At 44.3% G+C, this 17,171-nt stretch overlaps 1 protein-coding gene across 1 annotated transcript; it reads left to right on the top strand.

The window, feature by feature from the left end:
* The first annotated feature begins 1,375 nt into the window (after positions 1-1,375).
* On the top strand, positions 1,376-14,763 carry LOC111948407 (antigen WC1.1-like). The gene is made up of 12 exons (XM_078930135.1): positions 1,376-1,469; positions 1,645-1,860; positions 4,671-4,886; positions 6,540-6,755; positions 8,556-8,771; positions 10,510-10,725; positions 11,890-12,210; positions 12,828-13,182; positions 13,286-13,602; positions 13,683-13,967; positions 14,372-14,457; positions 14,534-14,763. The coding sequence occupies exons 1-12, from the start codon at positions 1,376-1,378 to the stop codon at positions 14,573-14,575; spliced, it is 2,580 nt and encodes an 859-aa protein (XP_078786261.1). The 3' UTR covers positions 14,576-14,763.
* Positions 14,764-17,171: the final 2,408 nt, after the last annotated feature.

Below are 17,171 nucleotides of genomic sequence, written 5' to 3'. Positions count from 1 at the left end.
CACAAATAAAAAACAAGTTGAAAAGTCCTAAAACGGACAAAAACTGAAAACAATTACCTGAAATATTTCCAATTTCAACAGAAAGAAGACTGATCAAAAATCTGTAAGTAGCCACACTAGCATGGCATTTCTGTGAGGTAGAAAGCCTCTGAAATACTGATGTATTGCTATGTGTGTGACCCGATCGCATAAACTCACAGAAGAGTAGGTAAAGTTGTTTATAAGAGTCGTTGCTCAAAGAACTGGTTCAGCAAGATGTTACAAAGTTTAAATAGCAGACAGCTATAGGGGATGCAGCCAGCCACAGCAGATCAACAACAGCCAGAGCATGGATGACAGGAAGTGGCTATGTGACCCGGATGTTAATATAGGGAACTGGCCCCATCAAAATAAGAGCGCCCAGGTGTTCCAAATCTGTTAATGCAGGTGGGGTACTGATCCGGGTTACATATTAGAAACACGTTAGCACACATACATGTCAACACGTACACAATACACTCTCGTGCACATGCATATGTCCATGCATACACACAAATAAACACAAACATTTATTATTCCTGTATCGTGTCGTGTTTTGCACTTGCTGAAGTAGACTTTGGTTGATTGAGTGAATGAGAGTCAGGTGTGTGGCATCCAGGAAGTTCACGCTGGAGGTGCTGGGAGATGAAGTGCTTGTTCTCTGAAGACTGTTCCAGCCGGTGACCAGAGGGGGAGACAGAGTTTTGACTTCTGACAAGGAGTTTTGAGTTCAGATGCCTGAAACCTGCATTGACATAGACCAGGGGTCTCCAAATCCAGGTCTGGAGGGCCGGTGTCCTGCTTCTTTTCCAGAAATCCTGCCTTATTTGCTGCTGGTTACCTGGATCAGGTGAGTTTAGCCAATAAGGAGCTTCAATGGCAGGTTGGTTGGAAAACATGTAGGACACCGGCCCTCCAGACCTGGATATGGGGACCCCTGACATAGACTATCTACTAGATGAGGACACTGAAACGTGTGTTTCTGATGGTAATGTGAACGCAGCTTTAGAGCATCTGTGACTAAGGCTTCATGAGATTCTCACCTTCAGTCAGTGATAGCTGTAGATTTCAGTGTGGACACGTGACATGTTGTAGAAAGTTGACTAATCTTCTTCACGCTCCCTCTCTGGTTTCTCCACAGGACTGTGGGCTGAACACACAACAGGTCAATGAGACAAACCCACAACAACACAATCTGCTGTAGGTTGTGCTGAAGTCCCACTGCTTCATGGCATTACTGTGTCTGTGCTCAGTAGGTCCAGAAGAATTCAGGTTGGTAGGAACAGACAGTCGCTGTGCTGGTGGACTGCAGAGGAGGATCCAGGGATCTGAGTGGAGTGAAGTATGGGACATAAACATGAAGATTGTAGCCAATGTTTGCAGGAGACTGGATTGTGGTTCTCTGGTGTCAGCCAGAGAAACAAGAGACAATTTGGAAATAACTTGTACAGGTGAGTTTATTAGTGTGTCTCTCTGTGACTTTAAGGGAGAAGAAAAAAATGTAAAGAAAACAATAAAACACTGAAACACTTCAGCTCCATCCAGGAAAGTCAATAGAATGAAAGTTCCCACATGAGAGAGACCATCATCTGATCAATGTCTGATCTGCTCTTCATCTCTTTCCAGACTCTGTCAGGCTGGAGAACGGATCCAGTCGGTGTTCAGGCAGGCTGGAGGTGAAGTCCAACAACTCGTGGTCCTCCGTGTGTGAAGATGACTTTGACCTGCTGGATGCAGAGGTGGTCTGTAGGGAGCTGGGCTGTGGGGCTCCTTCAGTCCTCCAGGGGGCGCTCTATGGAGAAGCAGAAGCTCCCATATTGAGCAGAGAGTTTCTCTGTGAAGGTCATGAGTCTGTTCTTCTGGACTGTGGAAGCTCATGGAGGAAAACAAAAGCCTGTCCACCTGACAAAGCTGTTGGACTCACCTGCTCAGGTACAGCTGCCAGTTAGTGAATGTAGGCGTGTTTCTGTAACATGTTCAATCTCACTGGGAGCTGATGGATTAATAAGCACAGACGGAACTTTTTGTGACATTTACGCCACTATAGAAATGTCTAAATCTATGAAGGTATTAATGTTCCAAAATGGCCGAGCTTGTATATTTGATTTGAGAACTTGTAATACAGAATGTGAATACTTGTGCAAAAGAAATCTGCATCTGTGTGTAAAAATCTTCTGCTGTAAACTGACAAATTCCCATTTGCATGTGTTCATTTAGAGTTACAACTTCAAATCTGTGATTACAACTGCTGAAATGTGCTTCTGCGTGTGCTCGAATCTGCTGCCGCAAATCACAAGTGCGCTACAACTGCGCTCTGAATTCTGACACATTCCTTGCGAGAAATTTGTGTCCAAACTGATCTGTGTCCGATAATGACCTGGGGGGGAGGGAGGGTTAGAGGAGGCGGAGTCAACCAATCAGAGTGCAGGATTCTGAGAACTTGGTAAAGTTAGAAAGAGCTTCACAGAGTCGGACTTCCTGCTTCAATAACTCTTCTGATAAACGTTCAAATGTGACAGCAAGTCTCTCAATCATTTTGTATTAACACGGAGAGTGAAATAAAAATGCATTTCTAAAGAAAAAAGTCATTTTTTTCATACATTTTAATGAGAAATGATCTCTTTTTGTCTTTTAAATGCAGACATGCAGTTAGACGGCTGCGAACGGACAGCGTCAGCAGGAAGATCATCTTTGTTGTAGCAGGACAACAGGGCTGTTGAGCATCTTTATTATAAATCATATGGAATAACATTTGGAAAATATGTATTAGATTAGATCAAGGCTTTCCCCGCGATGTTCCAGGCGACGGCGCGGCGGAGCGTGGCTGTGGCGGTCCCAGCCCACTGAGCAACGGCTGTTTCTGTGCAAGAGACAGGCGTGCTCCGCCGTCGGTCAGCGGGATCCTCGCTTCTTCTTTCCTCGACGGAGCTCAACGGCTGGCCGCTGAGCGAGGACGTAGCGCGGTGTCACAAACCCAGTATGGTTTCTAATATATGTTTTCAAAGGTTAATTCGTATGATTTATAATAAAGATGCTCAACAGCCCTGTTGTCCTGCTACAACAAAGATGATCTTCCTGCTGACGCTGTCCGTTCGCAGCCGTCTAACTGCATGTCTGCATTTAAAGCACAAAGAGATCATTTCTCATTAAAATGTATGAAAAAAATGACTTTTTTCTTCAGAAAAGCATTTTTATTTCACTCTCCGTGTTAATACAAAATGATTGAGAGACTTGCTGTCACATTTGAACGTTTATCAGAAGAGTTATTGAAGCAGGAAGTCCGACTCTGTGAAGCTCTTTCTAACTTTACCAAGTTCTCAGAATCCTGCACTCTGATTGGTTGACTCCGCCTCCTCTAACCCTCCCTCCCCCCCAGGTCCATTATCGGACACAGATCAGTTTAGACACAAATTTCTCGCAAGGAATGTGTCAGAATTCAGAGCGCAGTTGTAGCGCACTTGTGATTTGCGCCAGCAGATTCGAGCACACGCAGAAGCACATTTCAGCAGTTGTAATCACAGATTTGAAGTTGTAACTCTAAATGAACACATGCAAATGGGAATTTGTCAGTTTACAGCAGAAGATTTTTACACACAGATGCAGATTTCTTTTGCACAAGTATTCACATTCTGTATTACAAGTTCTCAAATCAAATATACAAGCTCGGCCATTTTGGAACATTAATACCTTCATATAAATCACCTGTGCAAGTACATCAATCAGTAAAAGTTTGATTGAAAGTCATCTCAAGCTCTGTTTGCACCGGGCATGTGACCCATATTCACTCACTGGTCATTACCAAATCCAAGTCTCTGATTGGTCAAAGTTTCAGCTGGTTTCAACGTGAGTTCAAAGGTCGTGTGTTTTGTTCATGGAGCCTAAAAACGGTCATAGAAACTTGCATAGCTAAGCGTGAATGTGAGAGCTTTGAACCAGAAGCCCTAAATGCACGTTTACATTGACTTTTCATTGGAAGTGGCTGCTTAAACGCGTTACTGAGGCCGATGTGAACGGAGCTTTAGGGAAGTGGACGGGTGGAGGGAAGCTCCTCCCACTTTGACAAAGCAGCAGTTTTTGCACTTCCTTGTGTGCTAGCAAGACAGCATTTGCTACAGATTGAAGGTCAGATCTTGAACTGGTTTTGTTTCCATGTTTCTCAAACAATCTTTGATTTCTTGGCTTCTTTCAGATCCTGTGAGACTGATGGGATCGAGTCGTTGTTCTGGTGAACTCCAGATGAAAATCGGAGGAGAATGGAGAGCTGTTGACGCCCGGATATTTCTAACAACACAGACATTAGCATCTGTGTGCAACAACCTTAAGTGTGGATCCTACGTTTCATTGACAACTAAACAACTTCCAAGAGAAAAGCCAGTTTTCTGGATTATATCTCTCTGCTTTGATGAATTTCCACTAAATTTGGAGGAATGTGTGTATGAAGATACAGTGAGCAGCAACACGATGGAAATCACCTGCTCAGGTAACAAACCTTCTGATGCCGACTGTATGTACGTCTCACTGTCAGTTTGTGATGCGTCATTGAGTCGATCTTAAGTCGTTTTTTTAGTAACCTGAGATGTTTGAGTCCAGAGAATTGAAATATTCCTCATTGTGAACCGTTCTAAACTTGGTCTTCTCTTCTGGATCCACAGACTCTGTCAGGCTGGAGAACGGATCCAGTCGGTGTTCAGGCAGGCTGGAGGTGAAGTCCAACAACTCGTGGTCCTCCGTGTGTGAAGATGACTTTGACCTGCTGGATGCAGAGGTGGTCTGTAGGGAGCTGGGCTGTGGGGCTCCTTCAGTCCTCCAGGGGGCGCTCTATGGAGAAGCAGAAGCTCCCATATTGAGCAGAGAGTTTCTCTGTGAAGGTCATGAGTCTGTTCTTCTGGACTGTGGAAGCTCATGGAGGAAAACAAAAGCCTGTCCACCTGACAAAGCTGTTGGACTCACCTGCTCAGGTACAGCTGCCAGTTAGTGAATGTAGGCGTGTTTCTGTAACATGTTCAAACACCAAATGATCGTCTCCTTACAAATATAACAAATTTATTTACAAATGAATAACAACTAACAGGAACTTAAAGTAAAACCAAAAGACTTCAGGGTGAACCAAGACCAAGATAACATGCAAAACCCCACCCGACTGAAATCTGTTTTCTTACCTGTACTAACCCTTGTGCTATCTTGTAGGGTAATGTTCCTCCAAGGCACTTTAACGTTGGGAATTGGGTCATCTAGACCCACTAGACAGTGCTCTGAACCTTTTTTCTTCAATGATTTGTGATCTTCACTGGTGTCCATAGATCACATGAAATCTTTCCACCTTTATCATGGTAGGGAGAACATGTCAATGGAAGGGTGGGGTCATATGGACCCCATAGGATAGCACAAGGGGTTAAAAGAAAAGGGAAAACAAAGACAAACACTATCCTCTGGACCAACATAAACAGGAGAAAAGGATCACTAAAGATAAATGTCAGTTCACCCCTACAGCTTCAATTAAACCAAACTACAGAGTGGGCCCAAACACAAAACCACAAAGAATTACAAAGTGCAAAACAAAAAAACTAAACAAGTGGAGAAGAGGGTCAAGCTGCAGTGGAGACTGGTTGCAGCCGAGCTCCCTTCTCCCAGGCTGGAGGTCCAAATAGTGCTTTTAGAAGATAACTCCATCAGCTTGGGTCCAAATGGAAGGAACACCCATTTCAGCACAACACCTGAAAATATTCAGGCACACACACAGACACACACCCACATGCACACACACACACAGACACACACAAAGATCCACAAAAACAAGGAAGTCCCACTTTAACAGAAAAAAATACACAAATCACAGAATAAATAGAACAAAAAAAAAAAATATATATATACATATATGTAAATATAGCCGTAACATGGAGGGAAGCTCCTCCCACTTTGACAAAGCAGCAGTTTTTGCACTTCCTTGTGTGCTAGCAAGACAGCATTTGCTACAGATTGAAGGTCAGATCTTGACCTGGTTTTGTTTCCATGTTTCTCAAACAATCTTTGATTTCTTGGCTTCTTTCAGATCCTGCTACTGTGAGACTGATGGGATCGAGTCGTTGTTCTGGTGAACTCCAGGTGAAAATCGGAGGAGAATGGAGAGCTGTTGATGCCGGGGAATTTATAAGATCACAGACAATAATTACATCTGTGTGCAAGAACCTGAAGTGTGGACCCCACGTTTCATCGACGACTAAACAACTTCCAAGAGAAAAGACAGTTTTCCAGATTGGGTCTACCTGCTTTGATGAATTTCCACTAAATATGGAAAAATGTGTGTATTACGATACAATGAGCAGCAACACATTGGAAATCACCTGCTTAGGTAACAAACCTTCTGATGCCGACTGTATGTACGTCTCACTGTCAGTTTGTGATGCGTCATTGAGTCGATCTTAAGTCGTTTTTTTAATAACCTGAGATGTTTGAGTCCAGAGAATTGAAATATTCCTCATTGTGAACCGTTCTAAACTTGGTCTTCTCTTCTGGATCCACAGACTCTGTCAGGCTGGAGAACGGATCCAGTCGGTGTTCAGGCAGGCTGGAGGTGAAGTCCAACAACTGGTGGTCCTCCGTGTGTGAAGATGACTTTGACCTGCTGGATGCAGAGGTGGTCTGTAGGGAGCTGGGCTGTGGGGCTCCTTCAGTCCTCCAGGGGGCGCTCTATGGAGAAGCAGAAGCTCCCATATTGACCAGAGAGTTTCTCTGTGAAGGTCATGAGTCTGTTCTTCTGGACTGTGGAAGCTCATGGAGGAAAACAAAAGCCTGTCCACCTGACAAAGCTGTTGGACTCACCTGCTCAGGTACAGCTGCCAGTTAGTGAATGTAGGCGTGTTGCTGTAACATGTTCAAACACCAAATGATCGTCTCCTTACAAATATAACAAATTTATTTACAAATGAATAACAACTAACAGGAACTTAAAGTAAAACCAAAAGACTTCAGGGTGAGCATAGACCAAGATGACATACAAACCCCACCGACTGAAATCTGTTTTCTTACCTGTACTAACCCTTGTGCTATCTTGTAGGGTAATGTTCCTCCAAGGCACTTTAACGTTGGGAATTGGGTCATCTAGACCCACTAGACAGTGCTCTGAACCTTTTTTCTTCAATGATTTGTGATCTTCACTGGTGTCCATAGATCACATGAAATCTTTCCACCTTTATCCACCTTTGTCATGGTAGGGAGAACATGTCAATGGAAGGGTGGGGTCATATGGACCCCATAGGATAGCACAAGGGGTTAAAAGAAAAGGGAAAACAAAGACAAACACTATCCTCTGGACCAACATAAACAGGAGAAAAGGATCACTAAAGATAAATGTCAGTTCACCCCTACAGCTTCAATTAAACCAAACTACAGAGTGGGCCTAAACACAAAACCACAAAGAATTACAAAGTGCAAAACAAAAAAACTAAACAAATGGAGAAGAGGATCAAGCTGCAGTGGAGACTGGTTGCAGCCGAGCTCCCTTCTCCCAGGCTGGAGGTCCAAATAGTGCTTTTAGAAGATAACTCCATCAGCTTGGGTCCAAATGGAAGGAACACCCATTTCAGCACAACACCTGAAAATATTCAGGCACACACACAGACACACACCCACATGCACACACACACACAGACACAAACAAAGATCCACAAAAACAACGAAGTCCCACTTTAACAGAAAAAAATACACAAATCACAGAATAAATAGAACAATATATATATATATATATATATATATATATATATATATATATATATATATATATATATATATATATATATATATATATATATATATATATATATATATATATATATATATATATATATATATATATATATATATATATATATATATATATATATATATACATATATGTAAATATAGCCGTAACATGGAGGGAAGCTCCTCCCACTTTGACAAAGCAGCAGTTTTTGCACTTCCTTGTGTGCTAGCAAGACAGCATTTGCTACAGATTGAAGGTCAGATCTTGACCTGGTTTTGTTTCCATGTTTCTCAAACAATCTTTGGTTTCTTGGCTTCTTTCAGATCCTGATACTGTGAGACTGATGGGATCGAGTCGTTGTTCTGGTGAACTCCAGGTGAAAATCGGAAGAGAATGGAGAGCTGTTGATGCCGGGGAATTTATAAGATCACAGACAAAAATTACATCTGTGTGCAAGAACCTGAAGTGTGGATCCTACGTTTCATCGACAATTACACAACTTCCAAGAGAAAAGCCAGTTTTCTGGATTGTATCTCCCTGCTTTGATGAATTTCCACTAAATATGGAGGAATGTTTGTATTTTGATACAATGAGCAGCGACACATTGGAAACCACCTGCTTAGGTCACAAACCTTCTGATGCCGACTGTATGTACGTCTCACTGTCAGTTTGTGATGCGTCATTGAGTCGATCTTAAGTCGTTTTTTTTAGTAACCTGAGATGTTTGAGTCCAGAGAATTGAAATATTCCTCATTGTGAACCGTTCTAAACTTGGTCTTCTCTTCTGGATCCACAGACTCTGTCAGGCTGGAGAACGGATCCAGTCGGTGTTCAGGCAGGCTGGAGGTGAAGTCCAACAACTCGTGGTCCTCCGTGTGTGAAGATGACTTTGACCTGCTGGATGCAGAGGTGGTCTGTAGGGAGCTGGGCTGTGGGGCTCCTTCAGTCCTCCAGGGGGCGCTCTATGGAGAAGCAGAAGCTCCCATATTGAGCAGAGAGTTTCTCTGTGAAGGTCATGAGTCTGTTCTTCTGGACTGTGGAAGCTCATGGAGGAAAACAAAAGCCTGTCCACCTGACAAAGCTGTTGGACTCACCTGCTCAGGTACAGCTGCCAGTTAGTGAATGTAGGCGTGTTGCTGTAACATGTTCAAACACCAAATGATCGTCTCCTTACAAATATAACAAATTTATTTACAAATGAATAACAACTAACAGGAACTTAAAGTAAAACCAAAAGACTTCAGGGTGAACCAAGACCAAGATAACATGCAAAACCCCACCCGACTGAAATCTGTTTTCTTACCTGTACTAACCCTTGTGCTATCTTGTAGGGTAATGTTCCTCCAAGGCACTTTAACGTTGGGAATTGGGTCAACTAGACCCACTAGACAGTGCTCTGAACCTTTTTTCTTCAATGATTTGTGATCTTCACTGGTGTCCATAGATCACATGAAATCTTTCCACCTTTATCCACCTTTGTCATGGTAGGGAGAACATGTCAATGGAAGGGTGGGGTCATATGGACCCCATAGGATAGCACAAGGGGTTAAAAGAAAAGGGAAAACAAAGACAAACACTATCCTCTGGACCAACATAAACAGGAGAAAAGGATCACTAAAGATAAATGTCAGTTCACCCCTACAGCTTCAATTAAACCAAACTACAGAGTGGGCCCAAACACAAAACCACAAAGAATTACAAAGTGCAAAACAAAAAAACTAAACAAGTGGAGAAGAGGATCAAGCTGCAGTGGAGACTGGTTGCAGCCGAGCTCCCTTCTCCCAGGCTGGAGGTCCAAATAGTGCTTTTAGAAGATAACTCCATCAGCTTGGGTCCAAATGGAAGGAACACCCATTTCAGCACAACACCTGAAAATATTCAGGCACACACACAGACACACACCCACATGCACACACACACACAGACACAAACAAAGATCCACAAAAACAACGAAGTCCCACTTTAACAGAAAAAAATACACAAATCACAGAATAAATAGAACAAAATATATATATATATATATATATATATATATATATATATATATATATATATATGTATATGTATATATATATATATATATATATATGTATATATATATACATATATGTAAATATAGCCGTAACATGGAGGGAAGCTCCTCCCACTTTGACAAAGCAGCAGTTTTTGCACTTCCTTGTGTGCTAGCAAGACAGCATTTGCTACAGATTGAAGGTCAGATCTTGACCTGGTTTTGTTTCCATGTTTCTCAAACAATCTTTGATTTCTTGGCTTCTTTCAGATCCTGCTACTGTGAGACTGATGGGATCGAGTCGTTGTTCTGGTGAACTCCAGGTGAAAATCGGAAGAGAATGGAGAGCTGTTGATGCCGGGGAATTTAAAAGAACACAGACATTAGCATCTGTGTGCAAGTACCTGAAGTGTGGATCCTACGTTTCATCGACAATAAAACAACTTCCAAGAGAAAAGCCAGTTTTCCAGATTATATATCCCTGCTTTAATAAATTTCCACTTAATATGGAGGAATGTTTCTATTACGATACAATGAGCGGCGACACGTTGGAAATCACCTGCTTGGGTAACAAACTTTCCGATGCCGACTGTACGTACGTCTCACTGTCAGTTTGTGATGCGTCATTGAGTCGATCTTAAGTCGTTTTTTTAATAACCTGAGATGTTCGAGTCCAGAGAATTGAAATATTCCTCATTGTGAACCGTTCTAAACTTGGTCTTCTCTTCTGGATCCACAGACTCTGTCAGGCTGGAGAACGGATCCAGTCGGTGTTCAGGCAGGCTGGAGGTGAAGTCCAACAACTCGTGGTCCTCCGTGTGTGAAGATGACTTTGACCTGCTGGATGCAGAGGTGGTTTGTAGGGAGCTGGGCTGTGGGGCTCCTTCAGTCCTCCAGGGGGCGCTCTATGGAGAAGCAGAAGCTCCCATATTTAGCAGAGAGTTTCTCTGTGAAGGTCATGAGTCTGTTCTTCTGGACTGTGGAAGCTCATGGAGGAAAACAAAAGCCTGTCCACCTGACAAAGCTGTTGGACTCACCTGCTCAGGTACAGCTGCCAGTTAGTGAATGTAGGCGTGTTTCTGTAACATGTTCAATCTCACTGGGAGCTGATGGATCAATAAGCACAGACGGAACTTTTAGTGACATTTACGCCACTATAGAAATGTCTAGAACACCTGTGCAGGTACATCAATCAGTAAAAGTTTGATTGACAGTCATCTCAAGCTCTGTTTGCACCGGGCATGTGACCCATATTCACTCACTGGTCATTACCAAATCCAAGTCTCTGATTGGTCAAAGTTTCAGCTGGTTTCAACGTGGGTTCAAAGGTCGCGTGTTTTGTTCATGGAGCCTAAAAACGGTGATAGAAACTTGCATAGCTAAGCGTGAATGTGAGAGCTTTGAACCAGAAGCCCTAAATGCACGTTTACATTGACTTTTCATTGGAAGTGGCTGCTTAAACGCGTTACTGAGGCCGATGTGAACGGATTTTTAGGGAAGTGGACGGGTGGAGGGAAGCTCCTCCCACTTTGACAAAGCAGCAGTTTTTGCACTTCCTTGTGTGCTAGCAAGACAGCATTTGCTACAGATTGAAGGTCAGATCTTGACCTGGTTTTGTTTCCATGTTTCTCAAACAATCTTTGATTTCTTGGGTTCTTTCAGATCCTGCTACTGTGAGACTGATGGGATCGAGTCGTTGTTCTGGTGAACTCCAGGTGAAAATCAGAGGAAAATGGAGAGCTGTTGATGCCCGGGAATTTCTAAGAAAACAGACAATAATTACATCTGTGTGCAACAACCTGAAGTGTGGATCCTACGTTTCATCGACAACTAAACAACTTCCAAGAGAAAAGACAGTTTTCCGGATTAGTTCTTTATGTTTTGATGAATTTCCACTAAATATGGAGGAATGTTTGTATTACAATAAAATGAGCAGTCAGACGTTGGAAATCACCTGCTTAGGTAACAAACCTTCTGATGCCGACTGTATGTACGTCTCACTGTCAGTTTGTGATGCGTCATTGAGTCGATCTTAAGTCGTTTTTTTAGTAACCTGAGATGTTTGAGTCCAGAGAATTGAAATATTCCTCATTGTGAACCGTTCTAAACTTGGTCTTCTCTTCTGGATCCACAGACTCTGTCAGGCTGGAGAACGGATCCAGTCGGTGTTCAGGCAGGCTGGAGGTGAAGTCCAACAACTGGTGGTCCTCCGTGTGTGAAGATGACTTTGACCTGCTGGATGCAGAGGTGGTCTGTAGGGAGCTGGGCTGTGGGGCTCCTTCAGTCCTCCAGGGGGCGCTCTATGGAGAAGCAGAAGCTCCCATATTGAGCAGAGAGTTTCTCTGTGAAGGTCATGAGTCTGTTCTTCTGGACTGTGGAAGCTCATGGAGGAAAACAAAAGCCTGTCCACCTGACAAAGCTGTTGGACTCACCTGCTCAGGTACAGCTGCCAGTTAGTGAATGTAGGCGTGTTTCTGTAACATGTTCAATCTCACTGGGAGCTGATGGATCAATAAGCACAGACGGAACTTTTTGTGACATTTACGCCACTATAGAAATGTCTAGAACACCTGTGCAGGTACATCAATCAGTAAAGGTTTGATTGACAGTCATCTCAAGCTCTGTTTGCACCGGGCATGTGACCCATATTCACTCACTGGTCATTACCAAATCCAAGTCTCTGATTGGTCAAAGTTTCAGCTGGTTTCAACGTGGGTTCAAAGGTCGCGTGTTTTGTTCATGGAGCCTAAAGACGGTCATATAAACTTGCATAGCTAAGCGTGAATGTGAGAGTTTTGAACCAGAAGCCCTAAATGCACGTTTACATTGACTTTTCATTGGAAGTGGCTGCTTAAACGCGTTACTGATGTCGATGTGAACGGAGCTTTAGGGAAGTAGACGGGTGGAGGGAAGCTCCTCCCACTTTGACAAAGCAGCAGTTTTTGCACTTCCTTGTGTGCTAGCAAGACAGCATTTGCTACAGATTGAAGGTCAGATCTTGACCTGGTTTTGTTTCCATGTTTCTCAAACAATCTTTGATTTCTTGGCTTCTTTCAGATCCTGCTATTGTGAGACTGATGGGATCGAGTCGTTGTTCTGGTGAACTCCAGGTGAAAATCGGAAGAGAATGGAGAGCTGTCTATGCCCGGGATTTTCTAAGAACAGAGACAATAATTACATCTGTGTGCAAAACCCTGAAGTGTGGATCCCACGTTTCATTGACAACTAAACAACTTCCAAGAGAAAAGACAGTTTTCCAGATTAGTTCTACCTGTTTTGATAAATTTCCACTAAGTATGGAGGAATGTTTGTATTTTGATACAATGAGCAGCGACACGATGGAAATCACCTGCTCAGGTAACAAACCTTCTGATGCCGACTGTATGTACGTCTCACTGTCAGTTTGTGATGCGTCATTGAGTCGATCTTAAGTCGTTTTTTTAGTAACCTGAGATGTTTGAGTCCAGAGAATTGAAATATTCCTCATTGTGAACCGTTCTAAACTTGGTCTTCTCTTCTGGATCCACAGACTCTGTCAGGCTGGAGAACGGATCCAGTCGGTGTTCAGGCAGGCTGGAGGTGAAGTCCAACAACTGGTGGTCCTCCGTGTGTGAAGATGACTTTGACCTGCTGGATGCAGAGGTGGTCTGTAGGGAGCTGGGCTGTGGGGCTCCTTCAGTCCTCCAGGGGGCGCTCTATGGAGAAGCAGAAGCTCCCATATTGAGCAGAGAGTTTCTCTGTAAAGGTCATGAGTCTTCTCTCCTGGACTGCAACCACCCCAGACTAGAGAGAAGCTCCTCATCAGACAAAGTTGTTGACCTCACCTGTTCAGGTGGGGGAGGAGCCACAGCTTTAAACTGGTATCAGGTGTAATCATTTATCAATAACGTATCTGTTTGTGTCTACATGAAGGAATCATCCGCCTGGAGGGAGACGTCAGTCACTGTGCTGGAACACTGGAGATGTTTTACGGTGGAGAATGGGGACCAGTAGCTGCTTCTACCTGGAGCCGGGACTCCGCCTCTGCAGTGTGCGCTCAGCTGGGTTGTGGTTCTGCTCTGTCTACTAGAAGCAAAGACAACTTCCTGAACAGATCAGTGTGGTGGATCCAGCCTCCGTGTGGCCCATCACTGGAAGACTGTAATATTATGCGTTGGGATGATCAAAGCCAATCTACTCTTGAAATAATCTGTTCAGGTAAAACCAAACATCAACGTCATTATTTTACTGATCATGTCCCATTTTGCTGCAACACTCTGTAATTCTAGAATTTACTGATCCAGATCAGCACCAAGTGTGTCAGGAAAGATGAAGACCTTCAGAAAATAGACTGACTGGGCCTAAGAACTTTATTTTGATAGTGAACAGGAAGTTGTGGGTTCAGATACCAACAAATTCTCCTTTTTTCATTACGTTTGACAAACACTATGATCACTCCAGACACCCAGGTTTTGTTTGATATAAGAAACGTTCAGCCCCCGTAGATGCACAAAGGCCATTGGGAGATTAATAAAAACATTAGGATTATTTTACCAAGAAAAAGTTCCAATTCCTGAAGAATCAAATGTCCAATATGACTCAGCAGAAATCCTCTGTTTCAGTTTCTGTGGTGGGTTTGATGATCCGTTGGGTTGTCGTCTCGGTGGGTTTGATGGCGATGATCCTCGTCACCTGCTTCTACGCCACGGTACTGAACACACAACCTGCACGGCAAATACAGGACCTGAAGTATTTTATAGTGATGGTGAATTGTTGTCTTTTAGAAAACCAGACGGAGAACACGAGAGGAACCGAGACGTTCCTGATGGTTCTGGTTCTGGAGGCTGTACAGAGGAGAGGACTGCAGTGTGAAGGAAAGAATGAACAGTCCAGGCTGCAGCTGTAGAACTCTGCATTACATTACCAATAGATTCAATAAGCATCAATATTAACATTTGACCCCAAACAATATTAAAGATGAAACTAATGAGTAAACTAGCTCATTTATAGAAAATGTCATTGTCATTCTTGCTCATGTAATCCTAATTTTCTACAAAGAGAATGAGGTGAGCGTTGGATGCAGATGTTGTACAAAAGCTGTGAAGTAAAAAGCGCTTTCATCCACCAGATTCATGCTTTAAAAGTTGGAGCAAATTATTTTGGAATGATACCTACTTTATTGTTGATGAACTCACTCCAGGTTTAATGGGTCACCTTCATAAATCCTAGAAAGAAAAAGGAGAAAAAAGTCAAACACGAAGGTGAATAATGAACACATGTGATATTTTAAACGCACTAGAAGGTATTTAAGTTATATTTAACTTAAAATGCAAATTACAGGTCAACTGGTTGGAAACTAGCATCACATCTGAATTCCTTCACTACTCACTACTTGGTGCTCCATATCAGACGTTCGCATTGACTGTATATGATAACTGGAGTGGCCCCTCCTCCTCTGGTGTTGATGCCTCAATAAATCATGTGGTGCCCGCATTGAAACCTTTGACAGATTATCCTGAGTCCACTTTCAGAGGCAGAGGTGTAGACTTCCAACAAGGGGAGAGTGGTTGCCATAGAAACGTCGACTCAGACCAATAACTGTTTACTGACGGCGGCGTCTGAATTGGGGAAAATGGCGCTCATCATTGTTTTGGGGGTGTCTGAATCTTAGATTCCAAATACAGTGTCCTTAAAGAACCAGTGTGGACAGATGCTCACTGGATTGGGTGACCCATGTGCTATCCTAGGCACATTAACATTGGGAGTTGGGTCATCTAGACCCAGTAGACCAGGGGTCGGGAAACTTTTTGGCCAAGAGAGCCATAAACGCCACATATTTTTAAATGTAATTTCCAAAGAGCCATACAATAATGTAGTGTCCCTTTCCCACACTGAGGCACGGAGACTTAACCTCTTTTAAGGTTCTTTATTCTGGTTACTGCAGACCGCAACGAACGCCGTACAATTAATTCAGCAACTCCTGAATCTCTCCCGCCGAGACGAAAGCGCTTCTCCCAAGTTTTTTTTATTTTTTTTTATTTTTTATTTTTTTAACTTGTCCTGTCCAACAGCTAGGCAAACAGATGAGAGCTGAGGGCCTCTTGTGTTGGACATATTTTATTTTAACAAGTGGGGTTATTAATCTTCTGACAAACCAAAGGTATGTCTGAATAAACCCCTTTTGTAATTGAGGCCAAACTTTATTAATTTCAATCATGTTTGAAAATCTTTGGTGTTGGACCGGACGGAAAAGGAAAGAGGGGAAGAGGAGAGAGGGACGTTAGAGAGAGGGGGGGGGTAGGAGGGTGATAATAGGAGGGGAAGGGGGGTAAGACCATGAAGCAGCATAGAGCAGACAGGTTTACTGGTTGTTTATCACCACGGTACGGTTTAAATGTAGTACAAAAAGGGCGGGGCCTGTTCACACACACTCAAATATTATCAACACACCTGCTAGCTGCAAAAATGTCCACATGTCAACATGTACACAAAACAGATAGTGTTCACGAACGCATACCTATGCATTTAAACCAACTAGTGTGAAATCTTTCATTCATTCAATCATGCAAACTATTAGTGCAAAGGTAAGCTAACACCTGTGCTCAAGTGAGTGTTTATGTTCTTCTAAAATGGATGGTGGAATGTGAAAAGAAGGAGGAGGAGCGCCCAGCCACCCCCACACCCAGACCCCCGCCGCAGCGGCAGCCGCAGCCGGAATTCCCCCAACGCCATACGGGAACAGGCAGGGAACAACCGCCCCCCGGGCGACCAAGACCGCCACCCAGGCCAGGGCCAGCAGGACCGCCGCGAGGCCCCCAGAACCAGAGAGCAGGGAGGCGCAGAGGGAAAGAGAGCGCCGCCCCAGCCCAGCCAGGAAAGCAGCCCCCCGCCGCGCCGGAAGAGCCCAACGCAGGGCCCCGCCGGAGAGGGACGCCCACAGCCCCAGACGAGCACCCCACCACCACCCAGGAGTTCCGGGCATCCCCCCGCCCCGACCCCAGGTACGAGCCAGGACCCCCCAAGGGAGACCCGCTCCGCACTCCAGGCAGCCACCCACCCGGCCTACGGTTGGTCCAGGTAGGAGCAAGGCAGGGGCCCGCCGCCCCCGCCCAGCAGGGGGGAACCCCGGGGAAAAAAGGGCGGCCCACAAGGGGTGTTATAAATATGGCCCGACCAGGCTCGGCCATGTTGGAAGTTTGGCGGGGCCCAGCGCTCAGGGGCAAGGACCAGGACCCACCCCCAAGGGACACGAACACCCCCGGCTCAGGTGTAATATGAACCCCCCCACCGTGCGGAGAGAGCACCGCCGGGCCCTGGGAGCCGGCACCCAAGGGACACGGCCGCCATCGCCAAGGGGCCCGCACCCCCCACCCGGGGAAGGGGTAGGGGACAGATGGACCCAGGTCCCACCTTCCTTGTAAA

The sequence above is a fragment of the Oryzias latipes genome, chromosome 13 (assembly GCF_053564925.1).
Source record: "Oryzias latipes strain Hd-rR chromosome 13, Olatipes_Hd-rR_3.1".
NCBI classification, from domain to species: Eukaryota; Metazoa; Chordata; class Actinopteri; order Beloniformes; family Adrianichthyidae; genus Oryzias; species Oryzias latipes.
Note: the sequence above shows the minus strand (reverse complement) of the source record. Positions and strands in the feature narration are given on the sequence as shown.